This window comes from Aedes albopictus, chromosome 1 (assembly GCF_035046485.1).
Source record: "Aedes albopictus strain Foshan chromosome 1, AalbF5, whole genome shotgun sequence".
NCBI lineage: Eukaryota > Metazoa > Arthropoda > Insecta > Diptera > Culicidae > Aedes > Aedes albopictus.
In genome coordinates, this window is record NC_085136.1 from 245338182 (window position 1) to 245358386 (window position 20205).

At 43.7% G+C, this 20205-nt stretch overlaps 1 protein-coding gene across 5 annotated transcripts in view; it reads right to left on the reverse strand.

Moving 5' to 3' along the window:
- The window catches only part of LOC109411862 (rho GTPase-activating protein 100F), a 293033-nt gene that overhangs the window by 149043 nt on the left and 123785 nt on the right, over window positions 1–20205 (reverse strand). For 2 of the 5 annotated variants that reach the window (XM_062846538.1, XM_062846537.1), the window contains exon 1: window positions 3628–3998. The exons of the other annotated variants lie outside the window; for them this stretch is intronic. In XM_062846538.1, coding sequence (XP_062702522.1) covers window positions 3628–3678 — 51 coding nt within the window. In that variant the 5' untranslated portion in view covers window positions 3679–3998. Of the gene's footprint in view, window positions 1–3627; window positions 3999–20205 lie in introns of those variants that run through there. 5 annotated transcript variants of the gene reach the window in all.

The window sequence follows — 20205 nt, forward strand, 5'->3', positions numbered from 1 at the left end:
TACTTTTGTACGTTACGTTAGATTTCTCAAAACCCCATATATTTAAATCTTTCCAGAGGCTAAGTACCTGTCGTTCAGTACTGCGAAAATGAGGCAGATTTTTTTTTATTGGGTTAACATTATACTTCCAATCAGACTTTTTTTTTCTATTTTACCACTCTAATTTTATAAAATTTGGAATATGTCGATAAATTTATAAAGAAAAGGTTACATTTTATTTGTACATGATCTCGTTATTTATGAAACATTTTGGTTTTTTATAGTGCATTTTATATTTTTAGTGACCACAAAAACTTTTTGCCGCACATTTTGGAACTTCTATCTCTCCTGTCAAAATTGTTCGTTGTGTTCTAAATAAGTTCCAGGTGTAACATGTTTATAACAATCAGAATCAATGTTTTGGTTGATTTGGTTTGTAAACGGTTGTAACTAAGATTCATTGAAACAATCAGATTATACTTCAGTTACAAATTGGTTTCGCAAGTTTCGACTAATGATGACGTTTGTTTTCATTTTGCTAGTTGTTATAAAACTGTTACACCTCAGTTTGGCATTAACAACAGGATTTTAATAGGTTTTAATTTTGTTTGTTTCATGAAAACTCAGTTGCAACATGTTTGCAACGATGATCATTTCCATTTTAGTTGCAGGTGCTACTTGGGCCGTTTCACCTTAAACATTATGAAACAGCGAGAAAATATAATATAATATGCTCATATGGCTAATATGATTTTCGTAATGATCATGTAAATTTTCATAAATCTGATCTATTTTTTTTATGCCTCACTATTCTAAATACTAAATGTGCTTTATGAATAGATTCATATTCCAAAAAATGAGGAACTAATGCACCATTCGCTGAAAAGAAGCGCTTTTAACACTCTCACCATATTGTTGTAAGCTCCAGTGCTTAGCGAGCTATGTGATTCATTTCTTCTCAACGGGAGCAGGCCGTTAGGCAGAAGGCCATTAGGCCGAATGCCGTTAGGCCGAAAGAGTCGTTAGGTCGAAACGGTCGTTATGCCGAAAGAGTCGTTGGGCCGAATAGGTTGTCATTATATGTGTCACTGATTTTATCGTGCAATATAAACAAAACGAAATAAACATGAGAAAAGTCGACGTCATATAGGAACTGTGGGGGAAATCAATTTGGGAGGCGACGTAAAAAAGAGTTATGATGAACGGGCACAACCAAAGCTATCGACGGGATAAAGATATTCTATACAGTAACATTGTCAACATAAATATACTACTTGCAAATGAATGTAATACAAATAAAAAAGGCTATTATACCTAACCTAAAAGCATCAACATCATCGTGCTTATCATTCTATCATGAACAGGATACAAAAAAGGAAGCAGCACAAAGGCAACTAGTTCAATATAGTAAAATAGAATACATTTAGGCGCTGTACAAAGTGTAAGTTCAGCTGCCAACTGAAATCGCTTACGTAGTGCCCTAGTGGACAAAAAAGCTGTAAGCATAAGTGGTTAAGAATAAATATAGCATTTCAGCCATTAAATTTATCATCAGGGATTTGTCCTTCTTTTAAACATAGGCTGTTCTTTGTAGTATTAATGTTCTACTCACTATGAGCATTACAGAAATTAAATTTTTCACCGCAGATTTTTCCTTCGTTTTAAATTAGGCTGTTCTTTTTTCATTAACTTTTTCATCAGAGTTCCTTCTTCTTCTGAACATAGGCTGTTTTACTCATATACGTATTATAGCTATCATCGTTTTCATCTAAAATTTTACTTCTTCTAAACTCTTTCTAGTTTAACTGTTTTATTTCAAGGCGGTAGTCTACTGCTACTCTTTCTAGTTTTAATGTTTTACTCATTATGAGGATTACAGCCCTCAACAGAATTTTTCCTTCTTCTGAACATAAGGTGTTTTTTCGTAATATTACTTTTATACTCACTATAAGCATATCGACTAACAACTTTTTCATCGGAGATTTTTTCTTCTTTTAAACATAGGCAGTTCTTTCTAAGTTTTAGAGAACTCGATTCAGTTGCACTTAATCTTGTTAATTATGTTCGTACTGGAACTCTGAATTTGTTCCCGGTGTAACTATAATTTAGACTAAAACGCGAAAAACTATTAGTGTGTTTATTCAATCAACCTTGAATGATTAATTCAAGCCAACCAAAATTTGAAGACCGTTTCCCTCAAACATTAAACAGTTTCTTATCATGCAGTTGCCTAAAATAACCGTTTAACCTTACACCCCATTTGGCCTAGTGATCAGTTCGGCCAAACGAACCGATCCATCCGGCCTAATGACATATTCGGCCTAACGACCCTTTCGGCCTAACTACCCTTTTGGACTAACGACCCTTTCGGCCTAACGGGGTAGAACCCTTCTAGGGGTCTCAGGGGAGTTTTAGGGGATCTTAGGGGCATTTAAAGGCTTCAGGGAGTCTCAGGGGCGTTCGAGGAGGTCATTGGCGGAGGCCCTTGAAATTCTCCTAAACACCACTGAAATGTCGTCACTCCTAAAACCCATGTACAAGGTTTATGAGACCTCTTTTAATCGCCCTTAAAACCTCTTGAAACCCTTGTAATACTATTGAAACACCCTCGAAGTCCTCGTAATCGCTTTAAAATGCCACTGAACGCAATAAAAAAGCTCCTGAAATTCCCTGAAACTCTCACAATACAGTATCGCCTTAAAACTACTTAAAACCCCGTAAAACTAATTAAACGCCCCTGAAATCTTCGTTATTCCTTTAAAATACTACTGAACGCCCTTAAAAGGCATCTGGGATCCCTTGAAACCCTCTGAAGTATCTTGAAATGCCCCTGGAAAGGGGTTTCAGGGGGTGTAATGCCCTTTAAAAGCTCCTGAGACCCCTCCCTCTGAGTCACCCTTAGGATTCCATCAAACGTCTTTGAAACTCCCCTAATCCTTTTAGACGCCAACGAATCCTGTCGGGACACCCTCAAAAGGCTTCTGAAATTTTTTGAAACAACCCCCTGAAACGCCCCTGATGCCCCTAAGAACCTCCTTATTAGAACTCTCTAGGAACCTTCTGGAAACCCCCTTGGCCCCATCTCAAATGCCCAGGAGCAATACCTGTTCTCGCGAACTAGGTATTCGCTGCAAAGCCCTCACTCAATTTATGCACAAAATTCTCTCTTTTTATGCCATGAATATATGGCATATATGGCATAAATACCATAAATATATGGCAGAAATGCCATAAATACATGGCATAAATACCATAAATATATGGCATAAATGCCATAAATATATGGCATAAAAAGAGATTCCACTGTATTTCATATTTTTTAGAATGCTAAATCTAAAAAATAACAAAACTTGCAAAATGATTCATACTGAACTAAAAACAACCACGATGAAGCACTGTGAAATCGTCCACTACTGGTGAGAACAACCCCAACCGGAATGAAGACCACAGAGAGAGAGGAGCACGACGGCGGCGCGCGGTAGAACCAGCGGAAACAAAGCACGTGTGAGTGGGCGCGAGGGTGGACCATTTTAATGATTTTTCTTCTGCGAATGGGTAGAATAACTGTGAGGAAAATTTTCTGCTGGGAAAAAGTTCCTTCGTTTTCACATGAACAGAAGCAATTAGAGAAGAAAAAAGGAAGCTCACCTTACTACTCCTGATAAAAAAGCACCCTGTATTTTCGCTGTCACACATCATTTGAGCAATTGATTTGAGTGATTGACACTGAACTTCTCCGGATATCCACGAAAGATGAGTGAAAGGATAATCACCAAGCGTGACTACGTTTGATATGCAATCGATTTTATCACAATTTCACAATTCACTGAAGGGCATAGCTTCCTTTTTCACTAAAAGGATTAATCACACTGCCTTGCATCGATTGAGCATGAATTTCACTTTTCCAATATCACCCCAATCGCTCGAACCACTTGTAAACCACTCTTCATCCTAATTTGGCACTCTGACTAATAAATTCTTCCGTTTCCTTGTCTCCCCCGTCCCCCCTAGGTGACCAGGAACATTCCAGCTACAATTTTCACTACACCACCAAACTCCTGAGATGTTGAATAATCCTGTTTGCGTTGGAAATCCCGGCCTCGACTGGCGCTTCTTCTGTGGAACTCTCTAGCAGCAAGGACGAGGACGACACAAATATGGCGCTTTTTTCCTCTAGCGAGCGGAAGAAAAAGGACATCCACTTGAGGTTCTGTCGACAGGGGCAGGTTGTCCCCGTATGTATGTCCTGCAGCAGCACGAAACGGCTCGGGCTCGCGTCGGGCACTCGAATGGAAGATTCACGCGCGACTGCGAGAGCTAGCACGGGTTCTAGAGTTCTAGACCTGGCTGCAAATCCTCGGCTCATTTTTGATTCGTCCGCATGTAGCCAGTCAATCGAAATCGTATATTTACACAGCTACGAGCTGGCTACTTATTCGTGTGCTATGGGGGTAGGGGGGGCTGTGGGCGAAAAGGACACTCAATGAGGAGGGTTGCTCTCCAATCTGGTACTGCGCGAGTGCCCCGTTGCTTTTTGGTGTTGGTGTTGAGTTACTCAGATTTACTACATGGAAGGGTTGTACCACTACTAACGGAAGTCTGGTTGTTGTTTTTCATTGAATGGATTCGTTGCAAAGCAAGAAGTTGGATGAAAGGAAGGATAAGATAAACCAGATAAACCAGATAAAGCCTGTGAAAGGGCGAATGTGTTTTTCGCGACGATTTATTTTCTTCCCAGGCTATAGACGACACGCATTAATAGGAGACATGATGTTTTGAGGCCGACCGTTCGACTTCCGCATTCGGAACAGTTTTAACTAAAGAGAAATTCACCTTCATCCAGTCAACATGCATTCATCACCTTTGGAAAATAACAAAATCATCATACCGTCGTTGGGGGTGAGAATGGGTCAAAAAAGGATACTCACAAATTGTTTGTTAAATAACAAATGCAGTTGAAGTCGGAATAACTTTTTATTTTGTATGTATACTCTTCTATATGGAAGTAATAGTTTAGCAAGAAAGTATCACATTATATGAATTGTCTACCAAACTACAAATGATTGAAAATTGACCCAATCTCACCCCTTAGAGGGGGTGAGAATGGGTCAAAGTATTCGAAATCGCCTATCTAAGCATACAAGTTCATTTTATTGATCATATCTAGTAAACCTACTTAAAATACAATGTAACCATGACGAATAAAAACTTGAGTAATTTAAAAAAAATGATTAATCCACCTAAAAGGGCTAATATGTACAATCGAAAAAATGGTTGAAATTTGATAAAATAAAGTTTGTATGTTGTATCGCCATTTTTAGCCACCATAATCATCCTTATTTTAAGTTTCAATATCCATGAGAGGATGGGGGATTACAATAAGGGAAAGGCGCATTGAAAAATTTATTGAAAGAAAAACATGATATTTTCCGACGTTCGTTCGTTTTCCGGAATTTTGTCATGTTGCCGGCTTTACGGCCCCGATATTTCCTGGATGCCACTACCGTCTGGTAGTTTCACGATATTTCCTTAATATTTAAAATTGAGTGAAAAAGAAAAACGCTATCATGTCTATTTTGTGAGCTTACGATATTGCAGTACACTAAAGATCAGCTGATGATCAGAGAAGCTGTCCAAACGCATGGGTTTATTGTTATAAATAATTTTAGGCACTTAACGTATGAACACACTCGCTTGACACTTCTTCGACATATTTTCGAAAAAAGTGTGCTTTTATGAAGATACGGTAAACATGACACCACTCTAACGTCAGATGGGGACTGCATAACAAGTGAAATTTTTAGTTAAGGTTTCTGCACTCGATAACTTGCTTGACCCAATCTCACCCCCATTCTTAATATTAAGACATATGGTCGAAAATATTAAATTTTTAAATAAAAAGTGCATTCACAGCCCGCTTTTTTCGTTGCATAAACCAGGTAATACCTACAGCTAACCACTTATAAGAAAATGTATGGTTGGGTACTTGTGTGAAACATTACGAAGGAGAATTTTTTTCAGAGTGATTTACTAGTAGTTTCATCATATAAGTTTAGCCACAAATTTAACAAAAAAACGATAATTGCTAAACATCTTATTCTGCATCATGACGTGTAAACATATCTCCTCTTTGAAATAATATAAAGTTTTCAATATAAATTAGCGATAGTTGATGAGCTATTTCAAATTTTATGTTTCTCCGTTTTGACCCAATCTCACCCCCCAGACCCATTGTCACCCCCATCGACGGTATTTTTTTTTTAATTTTTCATTGGATTTTGATGAAAATTTCACAAGTTCTTATAAAAAAACTCTTCTAGTTTAGGATTCTGTGGACATGGGTACTTGGTCTACGGGGGGAGCGACACTAGTTTTGCCAAGCCGAAAAAAACCAAAAAAAAAACAAAAAAGTCAAAAAAAAAACCGGTAAAACCCACAGAACTTTAGCGAGTTTTAGCGACTTTTTTGGGTTTTTTTTTAGATTTTTTTTGAGGTTTTTTGGCTTGGCAAAACTAGTGTGGCTCCTGGTGGTCTACATGGTTTCGGAGTTATTCAAGATTGTCTTGGAGTACCAACATTGGTCACATATTTTGCACGACGTATAACTCAAGATCCCCATGTAATAGAAGAATTGTTTACTGGGAAAATTCATTAAGCAGCTAAGAACTATCTGACAATGGCGACCTTGGATCCGCTAGGCGACGCCAGTGTTAAACATATTCAAACCCCTATATCTTGATGAGATAGAATGATACAGTCTTCGGTAAAGTTGTTCAAGCTTGAAACTACCTGACAATAGGGTCTTTAGCTCGGAGTTTATCCGCTAGATGACGACAAGTGAAAAAAAAATTGAGGCACGTGTATCTCAAAACTCTCATGAGAAGTGTGACGTTTCTGCAATCTAAGAACTATCTGGCAACGGTGACCTAAGCAGCTTTCATCTATACTTGAGAATTGACTCCTTGGTTCGTGATTGATCCACTAGATGACATGACGCTAAGTGTCAAAAAACCTCATACATATGTATATCACGAAGCTCTAATAAACTAGAAATGTTACGTTTTCAGCAAAGTTGATCTACAGGCCCAGATTTATCGAAACACTTTTACGATGGCGCCAGCGCCCAATGTCATAACACCTATATCTAAGAATCCTGATGAGCTAGAATTGAGTCTTCAGCAAAGATGTGCAGCAAACTTAGGACTCTCTGGTAATGTCCTTGATTCATAAATTATTTTCTAGGAGGCACTGTGTATCTCGAATTCCTAAATAAGCTTAAAGTATTCCGTCAGAAGGTAAGGAATTGTCTGGCAACAACTTACCTCCTTGTTAAAATTTGGACTTAGAAACTCGACAAAATTGACACGCTTTTTCTTGTTTTGTTTATATCAATTTTTATCAATGAAATAATTCGTGCACTTCAAAGTAGCATAGAGCTTGGAGGACATAAGGGTATCAATGAATTGACTATCAGTACGAGTAAGTGCTCGGTAATCTTCTTCGCGCACAAAAAAGATCCAATCAATTGGAGTTACAACATTGGTGGTGAACAGCTGGAAAGAATTTCGGTGGTAAAGGACCTTGGAGTTCACTTGGTCTCCAAACTCATCTTTAGAGAGCACTTATGATTATTGCAAAGGCGAATCGGAATCTTCAGGATCTCAAAGAAATTTAGAGATGGAATGGACACAACTTCCAGGCGGCGTCAGCTGGAGAGTGTATTATTTGTACAAAAAGTGCTTGTCGGTAGTATAGATGCACCTAACATTCTTTCCAAGATCAATATCAATGTACCCAGTAAACCACTTATCGTGTAAGGATGTGCGCCAGATATCGCTTATCTATTCAACGAAAATCAGAATCCCAAAAGATGCTATAGCTTGCTGATGTATTGTCAAAAACCAGTTGTATGAAGATCATCATTGCGATGCGTTTACAACAATCTGAGCAAAATACAAAACCAGCTGTAAATATCACAATTTTAACTCGCTTCAAGTTGTATTGCCTGACATCATATATCATGTCAGATGATTGGTTAACATAATCTCGACTACTAGGTACAAACCATCAATCTTGTCTCTGAAAATTAACATGTTAAGGATGTTGGGTGTTAAAAGTGATCCTTATTATACAGAACGCTGATTCTGTAACAAAATCGGTAATTCTAACACCATATTATGTCTCAATCGATTCCAATCACCTTGCTTACATTACAGATTCATTGACAAAATATAAATAGGTATGTGATGCTGCGTTTAGTTTGTCTTCACCTGGCCATTATTGGGCTTGCGCATCAGCAATATTTAATGTAGGTACTTACTTTTTGTCGTATTTGCAGGAGACGAAATCCACCAGCAGGCCCCCACTAATAGAAGCATTCTACTTCCGTTTCACCTTCTCCTCCTGAGCTGGTTCTTGCCCAGCACTCGCGGTACGATGTATGCCGATCTTTGAAGAATTTTGATGCTCCATCTGTCGCTGGATGTGCACCAATTTCTCGGCAGAGGGGATGCCTTTTCTAACCATCCGGAGTGATACCGTTCCAGCATCTATCTGCATGCAAGAGCATTTTTTTCCAGCCAGGTCATTTTCTTCGACGAGATGTTTTGTCTCCCTTGGCACTTCATCCGGTACTCTTCCGGCCGGGTGATTTGCAGAGCTGCACCATACCAGCTCTGGTATCAAACGATGCACGCCTGGTGTGATAAATCCTTTTCGGAACCGATAGCCACCGGACAACGTCGAATTTCGTAAAGAGAAAGATAATTACTAAAACTCTGCGGCGGCGGCGGTGGCGACGACGACGACGACGTGAACGTAAACAAGTCTAGTCGGAACTGGTGCGATTGAACTTACTTACTTACCAGTCAGGCTAAGGCCGGGGTGGCCTCTGCTGTACATAGTAGCCGCCTCCATTCCACTCGGTCCATGGCTGTTTGCCTCCAGTTCCGCACTCTGCGTAGGGTCCGCAGATCGTCCTCCACTTGGTCGACCCACCTAGCTCGCTGCGCTCCACGTCTTCTTGTACCGGTCGGAAGACTCTCGAGAACCATTTTAGTCGGGTTGCTATCCGACATCCTGATGACGTGACCCGCCCACCATAGCCTCCCGATTTTCGCGGTATGGACGATGGTTGGTTCTCCCAGCAGCTGATGCAGCTCGTGGTTCATTCGCCTTCTCCAAGTCCCGTCTTCCATCTGCACTCCGCCGTAGGTGGTACGCAACACCTTCCGTTCGAAAACTCCAAGGGCGCGTTGGTCCTCTGCACGTAGGATCCATGTTTCGTGCCCATAGAGGACGACCGGTCTAATCAACGTTTTGTAGATGGTTAACTTCGTGTTACGGCGAACTTTATTCGATCGTAGAGTTCTGCGGAGTCCAAAGTAGGCACGATTTCCTGCCACAATGCGCCTCTGAGTTTCTCTGCTGGTGTCGTTGTCGTCGGTCACCAGTGAGCCCAAGTACACGAATTCTTCAACCGCCTCGATTTCATCACCGTCGATATGAATTCGGGGTGGCGGGCGCGGTGATTCCTCCCTGGAGCCCTTTGCCATCATGTACTTTGTCTTCGACACATTAATGACTAATCCGATTCGCCTGGCTTCACTCTTTAGTCGGATGTACGTTTCCGCCATCGTCTCAAATTTACGAGCAATAATATCAATATAGTCGGCGAAACCAAGCAGCTGAACGGACTTCGTGAAAATCGTCCCACTCGTGTTTATCCCCGCTCTTCTTATTACACCTTCCAAAGCAATGTTGAACAGCAAGCACGAAAGACCATCACCTTGCCGTAACCCTCTGCGAAATTCGAAGGGACTCGAGAGTGTCCCTGATACTCGAACTACGCACATCACTCGATCCATCGTCGCCTTGATCAACCGTATCAGTTTATCCGGGAATCCGTATTCGTGCATAATCTGCCATAGCTGTTCTCGATCGATTGTATCATACGCCGATTTGAAATCGATGAACAAGTGATGTGTGGGCACGTTGTATTCGCGGCATTTCTGCAACACCTGGCGGATGGCGAACATCTGGTCCGTTGTAGCGCGTTCACCCATAAGTCCAGCCTGATATTGCCCCACGAACTCTCTTGCAATCGGTGATAGACGGCGGCATAAAATTTGAGAGAGTATCTTGTAGGCAGCGCTCAGTAGTGTGATCGCGCGGTAGTTTCCGCAATCCAACTTGTCGCCCTTTTTGTAAATGGGACACACGATACCTTCCATCCATTCCTCCGGTAATACTTCCTCCTCCCAAATCTTGGTAATGACCCAGTGTAGTGCTCTCACCAGTGCTTCTCCACCGTATTTTAGAAGCTCGCTTGGTAGTTGATCTGCTCCAGCGGCTTTGTTGTTTTTCAACCGGCCAATCTCCTCCTCAATCTCTTGAAGGTCAGGGGCCGGAAGTCTTTCGTCCTGTGCACATACTCCTAGATCTGTTACCACGCCACCTTCGGTACTTGCAACGTCGCCATTGAGGTGCTCATCGTAATGCTGCCGCCACCTCTCGACCACCTCACGCTCGCTCGTGAGAATATTCCCGTGATTATCTCGGCACATGTCGGCTTGTGGCACAAAGCCTCTGCGCGAGCGGTTCAGCTTCTCGTAGAACTTTCGTGTGTCCTTAGCGCGGTACAGCTCTTCCATCGCTTCGCGATCTCGTTCTTCCTGCTGGCGCTTCTTCATCCGGAAGACTGAGTTCTGTCTGTTCCGCGCCTATTTGTAACGTGCCTCATTCGCTCTCGTACGGTGTTGCAGCATTCTCGCCCATGCTGCATTCTTCTCATTTTTCAACTGTTCACATTCGCCGTCGTACCAGTCGTTTCTGTGATTCGGAGTCGCGAAGCCTAGTGCTGTAGCCGAGGTACTACCTATGGCGGATCGGATGTCCCTCCAGCCATCTTCAAGTGTAGCTGCGCCAAGCTGCTCTTCCGTTGGTAGGGCCACTGCTAACTGCTGCGCGTAGTCTTGAGCCACTTCTACGTTACGAAGTTGCTCGATGTTGCGCCGCGGTGTTCGACTTCGACGCGTGGTGATAACTGTCGAAAGTTTTGAGCGCATGCATACAGCGACTAAGTAGTGATCCGAATCTATATTCGCACTGCGGTATGTGCGGACATTGGTTATATCTGAGAAGAATTTACCGTCGATTAGAACGTGGTCGATTTGGTTTTCTGTTTGATGGTCGGGTGATCTCCAGGTGGCTTTGTGGATATCTTTGCGGGGGAAGAAGGTGCTTCGGACTACCATACCACGGGAGGCTGCAAAGTTTACGCATCGCTGGCCGTTATCATTCGATACGGCGTGCAGGCTGTTTCGCCCGATTACCGGTCTGTACATTTCCTCTCTTCCTACCTGCGCGTTCATGTCGCCGACAACGATTTTCACGTCACGCGGCGAGCAACCATCGTATGTTTGCTCTAACTGCGCGTAGAACGCTTCTTTCTCGTCATCGGGTCTCCCTTCGTGTGGGCAGTGGACGTTGATGATGCTGTAGTTGTAGAAACGGCCCTTAACTCTCAACATGCACATCCTTGCGTTGATCGGCTGCCACCCGATCACACGTTGTCGCATCTTGCCCAACACTATAAATCCTGTTCCCAGTTCATTGGTGGTGCCACAGCTTTGGTAGAAGGTAGCCGCTCGATGCCCGCTTTTCCACACTTTCTGTCCAGTCCAACAAAGTTCCTGCAACGCCACGATGTCGAAGTTGCGGGGATGTAGTTCGTCGTAGATTATCCTGTCACATCCTGCGAAACCTAGTGACTTGCAATTCCATGTTCCAAGTTTCCAATCGTAGTCCTTATTTCGTCGCGTGGGTCTTTGCCGATTGTATCGAGTCGTATTTTCTCCTATGCTATTCGCAATGGGGATTTTTACGGGTGGCTTATTGGGCCTACGCCAACACTCCTGTCTCGCCGGAGGGCCATCGTACCAGTTCTGTTTAACGTCCCAACCAACACTGGGACGACCACGCTGATGGGGCTACCACCTTGGATCTAGCTGGGCGTGGTGCAGCGTTTCTTACTCAGCCGCTGGATGCCAGAACAGACGCTGTTTGAGCCGCACCTCCTTGGTGAACAGACACTCGGATCGTACCTCCTCAATCTAGCTGAAGTCAGAAGGACAACAGTGCCCAGGCTGCACTACCAGCTAAGCACACAACTCTTAGCTGGCGGTCTTTGTCATCGCTTGACCCGTGGAAGCATGAGGTAGGAACTTGTGAGGACCAGAGCTATATTGGACGCTCTCCTTATCGACTCACCGTTTTGGTGCGATTGAAACTCACTTAAAATTGTATAATCTGACAGTTCTATAACGTTCATATCAGATCAGAAGTGTATGAAATGGAATCGCAACGACTTAGAAATAATTGCTTCCAGATTTTGTATCAGCGTTTAAAAAAACTAATTAGGAATGCGTCACGGGCTAGAGAGCTTGATTATATTGGACTGAAAGCACACCACATTCATATAAAATGAGCTGGTACAGTGGTATAGTATCGGATGTCGGGGTTTTGGGCTCGGGGCTGGTTGTCAACTTTTCTTATATATTTACACCAAATTGCTGGAATCATCGTATTACCAATCAATAGAAGCCGGTATTTATCCTTTCTCTGGTTATATGGGGCATCGCTTTACTGATCATACGAAGTCGATTGAAGTCGCCAGAAGTATCTATATGGCCTCCACTTTGGTACGCATATAGCAGTTTTGTGCACTTTATACGATTGAATTGGTTTTTATATGGTGATGTATAGCACAAATTATAGCAACCAAAATGTTTACTGGGTAATATCAATGTAATCCCTACCTCCACGCGGTACTGGCCGGAAACTATGAGCAACCTTAGGGAAGATCGGGTAACCAACCCCGGTGGGAACTTTGGTCGTAGGCTGACAGGGAAGGGGGGTTTGCTTCGGCAAACCTGAGCGTCTGTTCTCCAGGAGGAGCGGCTCACAACAGCGTCTGATACCCATGTTACGGGCGGCTGATCTACGTCCGAGTGCCAGGGAAGGACTCTAAGCTCAACTGTGCACTATGGTCCTCCGGAAAGTAGGGGGTTGGTGTCAGGCCCTACGAGCCAGCCGTAAAAAACCATTGTAACGGGAAATCAGCAACAGAATAATACGAACCGAGACCAACGACAACGACCCCAGCGAGCAAAAAGGACTTGCGATTGGAAACTCGGTACGTGGAACTGCCGATCTCTCAACTTCATTGGGAGCACCCGCATATTCGCCGATCTACTGAAGGACCGCGGGTTCGGCATCGTAGCGCTGCAGGAGGTGTGTTGGACATGTCCAACCGATCACGCGCCTCTGCATATCACCCATCAAGATGAAAGCTGTTCCCAGCTCTACCAAAGCTGCGGCAACACACGCGAGCTGGGAACAGCTTTCATCGTGATGCACCCATATGCAGAGGCGCGTGATCGATTGGTGGCCGATCGACGAAAGAATGTGCAGGTTGAGGATCAAGGGCCGATTCTTCAACTTCAGCAAAATAAACGTGCACAGCCCACACTCCGGAAGTACTGATGATGACAAGGATGCATTTTACGCGCAGCTCTAACGCGAGTAATACCACTGCCCAAGCCACGACGTCAAGATCATTATAGGAGATTTAAACGCTCGGGTAGGCCAGGAGGAGGAATTCAGACCGACGATTGGTAAGTTCAGCTCCCACCAGCAGACGAACGAAAACGGCCTACGACTCATTGATTTCGCCGCCTCCAAAAATATGGCCAAACGTAGCACCTTTTTCCAACACAGCCTCCCTTATCGTTACACCTGGAGATCACCACAGCAGACGGAATCTCAAATCGACCACGTTCTGATTGACGGACGGCACTTCTCCGACATTATCGACGTCAGGACCTAACGTGGCGCCAATATCGACTCCGACCACTATCTGGTGATGGTCAAACTGCGCCCAAAACTCTCCATCATCAACAATGTACGGTACCAGCGACCGCCACGGTACAACCGCAGACAGACGTTCAAGTTTGACTCAGCAGCTTGTGTAAAAAACATGGCCGCAACAAATTGCCAAGTGGCAATCAGCGAACAGATGGCGTTAGCGACGTTCATATTTAATCGCTGCCTCACATGTGCGTTGCGACCAACAACTGTCACCACGGTCGTCTTCCAGCCGGATGGCGGGAAAAGATCGCACGTGTTGCACGCTAATAATATTTCCACATAATTTGTGCAGAGTAAATTACTTTTTTTTTAATGTCAAAAACCTTTGGCACAAATTAGCGCAGGACTCTTGTAAACTATTTTACACATTATAATTTTTATATTACATAGATTTGCTTAAATAGAACTGCATTTGGGTGAACTTCACTCGCATTGGAAAATCTTTGTGAATGTGACGCAAATGTAGGAATGATTTTGACAGTGTTTGTTTTGATTTTATTTCTCGGTGGGTGGTGAATTGGGTGGTAAGTAAGCGGCTGGAAGCACGTGGTTTTTCAAACTGTCAACTGCACTGTGGCAATCGGTTGCCAAGGTGTCGCTAGTGAAAATTTATATAGAAAATTTGAATAAATTTGTTCGAGCTAGAACGTCTGTCTGCGGTACAACCTAGAGCGACTGAAGCAACCAGATGTCGCATCAGCATACGCGCAGAATCTTGAGGCCGCATTGCCAGACGAGGGCGAGCTCGATGAGGCCCCTCTAGAGGACTGCTGGAGTACAGTGAAATCAACGACGCAGCCGAGAGCACCATCGGGTACGTGGAACGGAATCGATGGAACGAATGGTTCGACGAAGAGTGCAGAACGGTTTTGGAGAAGAAGAACGCAGCGAGGGCGGTAATGCTGCAGCAAGGGACTCGACAGAACGTGGAACGTCATAAACAGAAGCGGAAATAGCAGACCCGCCTCTTCCGGGAGAAAAAGCGCCACCTGAAAGAAGCGGAGTGCGAGGAAATGGAGCTGCTGTGCCGTTCACAAGAAACATGTAAGTTCTACCAGAAGCTCAACGCATTCCGCAAAGGCTACGTGCCGCAAGCCGAAATCTGCAGGGACAAGGACGGGAGCCTCCTGACGGACAATCGTGAGGTGATCGAAAGGTGGAAGCAGCACTTCGACGAGCACCTGAATGGCGAAGAGAATGTAGGCACGGAGGACCAAGGCAGCGGAGGAAATGACTATGTTGGTGCAGCAGAGGACGGGAACGAACCAACTCCCACGCTGAGGGAAGTTAAGGATGCCATCCACCAGCTCAAAAACAATAAAGCGGCTGGTAAGAACGGTATCGCAGTAGAACTCATCAAGATGGGCCCAGAAAAGTTGGCCACCTGTCTGCACCAGTTAGTAGTCAAGATCTGGGAGACCGAACAGCTACCGGAGGAGTGGGAGGAAGGGATAATCTGTCCCATCCACAAAAAAGGCGACAAGTTAATGTGTGAGAACTTTCGAGCGATCACCATTTTGAATGCCGCCTACAAAGTGCTATCTTCCGTCGTCTTTCACCTAAAGTAAATGAGTTCGTGGGAAGTTACCAAGCCGGTTTCATCGACGGCCGGTCGACATCGGATCTGATCTTCACCGTACGGCAAATCCTCCAGAAATGCCGTGAATACCAGGTCCCAACGCACCATCTGTTCATCGACTTCAGAGCGGCATACGACAGTATCGACCGCACAGAGCTATGGAAAGTTATGGACGAGAACAGCTTTCCCGGGAAGCTAACTAGACTGATAAGAGCAACGATGGACGGTGTGCAGATCAGCGTAAGGATTTCGGGTGAACTATCCAGTTCATTCGAATGTCGACGAGGACTACGACAAGGTGATGGACTTTCCTGCCTACTTATCAACATCGCTCTGGAAGGTGTTATGCGACGAGCCGGGCTCAACAGCCGAGATTTATCTTCACGAAATCCGGTCAATTTGTGTGCTTTGCGGACGACATGGATATTATTGCTAGAACATTTGGAACGGTGGCAGATCTGTACAACCGCCTGAAATGCGAAGCAGCAAAGGTCGGACTGGTGGTGAATGCGGCTAAGATAAAGTACATGCTGGTAAGTGGGACTGAGCGAGACAGGACAAGCCCTGGCAGCAATGTTACGATAGACGGGGATACCTTCGAGGTGGTGGAGGAATTCGTCTACCTCGGATCCTTACTGACGGCTGACAACAACGTGAGCCGTGAAATTCGGAGGCGCATCATCAGCGGAAGTCGGGCCTACTACGGGCTCCAGAAGAAACTGCGGTCAAAAAAGATTCACCTACGCACCATGTACAAAACGCTAATAAGACTGGTGGTCCTCTACGGGCATGAGACATGGACCATGCTCGAGGAGGACCTGCAAGCACTCGAAGTTTTCGAGCGACGCGTGCTAAGGACGATCCTCGGCGGTGTGCAGGAGAACGGTGTGTGCACTTTACGGCGAACCCAGCATCAAGAAGGTGGCCAAAGCCGGAAGGATACCCAAGTAACACACATGTTATATAAAAGTTACGACAGCGCAAGTTTTGGTTGTATAGAAGTTTATTTTACGATATTTCAACACAATGTTAGAATTACGTAAAATAAACTTCTATACAACCAAAACTTGCGCTGTCGTAACTCTATTATAACATATGTGTTGCTTGGGTACGGTGGGCAGGGCATGTTGCAAGAATGCCGGACAACAACCCTGCAAAGCTGGTGTTTGCAACTGATCCGGTTGGCACAAGAAGGCGTGGAGCGCAGAGAGCACGATGGGCGGATCAGGTGGAGCGTGACTTGGCCAGCATCGGGCGCGACCAAGGATGGAGAGTGGCATGGCAGCCACAAACCTAGTATCGTGGCGTACTATTGTTGATTATGTCTTGTCTTAATGATGTTGAACAAATAAATGACTGTATGTAACGCCAAAAAACGGCTATAGAGCTAATTAGGGCCATAGGACTAGCTGACACCATTCTAAATGTTCTGCCGATGATAACCATGTCATGAGCGAAACGAAAAAACTGGTCGGATCGGTTGAAAATCGAACCGCATGACATCCTCTAGCGTCTAGCGCAATGTTGAACAGCAGGCGCGAAAGTCCATCACCCTGTCGTAGTCCCCGTCGAGATTCGAACAAAATAAAGTGTTTGCCAGCAATTTCCTCGCACCTTTGCACATCGTCCATCGTTGCTTTTATCAATCTTGTAATCTTCCCGGAAAAGCCGTTCTTGCATTGCTTTATTGGCAGTTCGATGTATCAGCAACCCTACTTAATTAGTCTCGACTTCCATCAGAACTATTTGGCTCCCGCAAGCTAGTACTGCATCTCTTCATTCGAAGTGAGTGACTACACACGGTAGTTGATTCGCCTTTCAACTCCGCACAAATACGAACCGCAAAAATGACACTGGCCGTCGGTCGTCATGGCGCAAACTCCGCAAAGACGCTACAACCGTCTTCTGAATTCGTTCATGGAATGCTCTTTCAGCCTAGGATAACACTCGCACACAATCTCACCGTTGTTGTTCGTTAGTCGTTCTATAGTTGCTCTCCATTACTACACACTCTCCTGTTTGTGCAACCACTACCACATAACTGTTTTTTGGCAGTAACTGTATAAGGTAATTCAGTAGTTAGCAAACGCTCTCACAACCGTTTACTACACACTAGGTATTCCCTCAAAGATGGTGTACCTATAGGTTCCTATCACAGTTCCTTTCCGAGAACGAGCTACGTGCGTGCGGTTTGTTGGGTGGTTCGGTTAGTCAGGTGGGTGGATGGCAAAAGGCGAATCGTCCATCAAGGACATACCTGTCGTTGAGTGGTTGTGGTGGAAAAATTTGTTGAATGGTATTTATGGATTTGATCTACGCTAGCGTTCGAAAAGCGATTGTCAGAAAAGAATCTGTTTTAAGACTTCAAATCATAAATAGCGTTAGCGTTAGCATTAGCGTAGTTACGGTATACTACGTAGATTGGATTTAAGACTTCAAAGTCATAAATTCACAAAAACTAGAAAGGTTTACGGATTTAAAAAAGTAGTAGTGAATGGAGGTTGAGCAAACCTACGAAAGGATTTCGGGTGAACTATGATGGCCAAAGCCGGAAGGATACGGTGGACAAGGCATGATGCATGAATGTCGAACAACAACTCTGTCAAATTGGTATTCACTACTGGATTCAATTGGCACAGCAATCGGGTATGATCAAGGATTTTTTTTTCCATCTAAACCATAGTGGGATAATCTGCTCAACAGACAGCCTAACAGAAGGTTAGGGTAGTGTAGGTCTGAGGCCGTCTTCTACAACAAAAGTAAAAGCCAGGACTACTCTCTCCTTGTACCCACTAAACCATTCCTATGGTCGCCAAACCCTACGTCTCTCGGGAACCACCAAGAAGGTATTGCTTCAGAGAGGGGCTAGTGCGGCATGATCAAGGATGGAGAGCTACAGCTGCAATAGACACAGCATTGGCATAGCTAGGGGGGTTCCAGGGGTGCCTGGCACCCCCTAGAACAAATTTGGCACCCCCTAGAATTTTTCCAGGCACCTAAAATTTAAAACTGCACACAATACCTAATTCCAATATGTATTAATAGCACATTTGAACATAACTTAAGCACACCCGGAATTAATTATATACCTGTTGTACGTTTTGCCGTTTTGAATATTGGTAAGAATAATCAATCGACTTCTCCATGGATTCCTCCAGAAATACCTCTATCTTTTCATACAGTAATTTCTCTTGGCTTCCTCTATGTTTTCCTCCCGATATTTCTTCAATAAACTTCCCTTTGGGTTCTCCAAGCAGTCCTGATGGGGTTGTATATAATAGAAATTTCTGAAGAGATTGATCCAGCAATTTCTCCTAGGATTTCTTTGGAAATTCTTGCTAAGATACTTCCTGGAATTCTACTAGGGCAGTTCTTCCGGAAAATTTCTCTGGGATTTAAAAAAATCCCTTCGGTGATTTTTCCCGAAATTTCTTCAAGGATATATCCAGGACTTCTTCCAGAAATTCCATAGGGGATTTCTCCAAGAACTTATATTGGCTTTCCTTCATGAATTCCAGCTGGAATTCTTCAAGCAATTCCCCCTATCCCTAGAAATACTTCTAAGGGATTTCTTCTGGTATACTTACTGGTTACGGGAAATCTTCCTGAGATTCTTCCACAAATTCCTCCTGCGTATATTTCTACCGATTTTTTGAAGCAGAACTGTAGGTATTCCTTCAGGTATTTGTAAGCGGAACTTCTCTTAGGATACCCCCGGCATTCCTGATTCTAGGATTTCTCTAGAAATATCTTCTATGACACCTCCTGAGATTCCTACATATATTCCTAAGATTCCTACAGATATTCCAGCTGGGATTCCTCAAGCAATTCCTGCGGTTCTTCCAGCTATTCTTTCACCAGAAATTCTAACCTTGGTACTTCAGAAACTATGCTATGGATTCTTCTAGAGCTTTCTCCTGTTTTTTTTGTTGGGATCTTTCCATAGGCAATCTTCCTGGAATTCTTGCAGAAAATCCCTCGGTTGTTCTGCCACGGATTTCTCCAAGAACTCCTCCTGATTCCTCCAAGATTCCAAGAATCCAAGATTCCTCCTGAAATTCCTCATGGGATTCCTGCAGAAACTCCTTTTTGCCTTCCTCCAAGAATGATACGTCCAGAAATTCTTCTAGTGATTCCTTTAAGAATTTATCCTAGCATTGAGGCTCGATTTTTTTCTGGGAAATCTTCCTGAGATTCCTTCAGAAATTCCTCCTGCGATTCCGTCAGGCCTTCTCTATAAATTCTTCCAGAACATCTTCACCGCTTCTTGCAGGGACTTAAAGCCTGTATCCACAATAATCGGACCACAGAAGTGCCCAGCCAACACGAAGTCGCATATGATGTAGAATAGGATGCTAAAGTGGAGGCCATATGCATACATGCTTCCATTTACCTGTGTGTAAAGAGTACGCATATCGCCTCCACTTTTGCATCCTATTCAACATCATATGCGATCGTGTGTTGGCTGGGTACGGCCGTAGTAATGAATCGGTAAAATTTGCCAAATAATTGACTGAGAACTCTTTGGTATGTGTTTATTTTTTGTGCCAAATTTCATAAAAATCTATGTATTACTTTTAACTGTGGATGAAAAACAAATACATGTGGTTTTAAGCATTTTGTACAACCATGGCCAATTTTCTTTCGCAAGGTAGATGGTTTTTTTACGCTACAGTTTAAAGTTCTGTGATGATTATTATGAAATTTCGTTAGCAGTT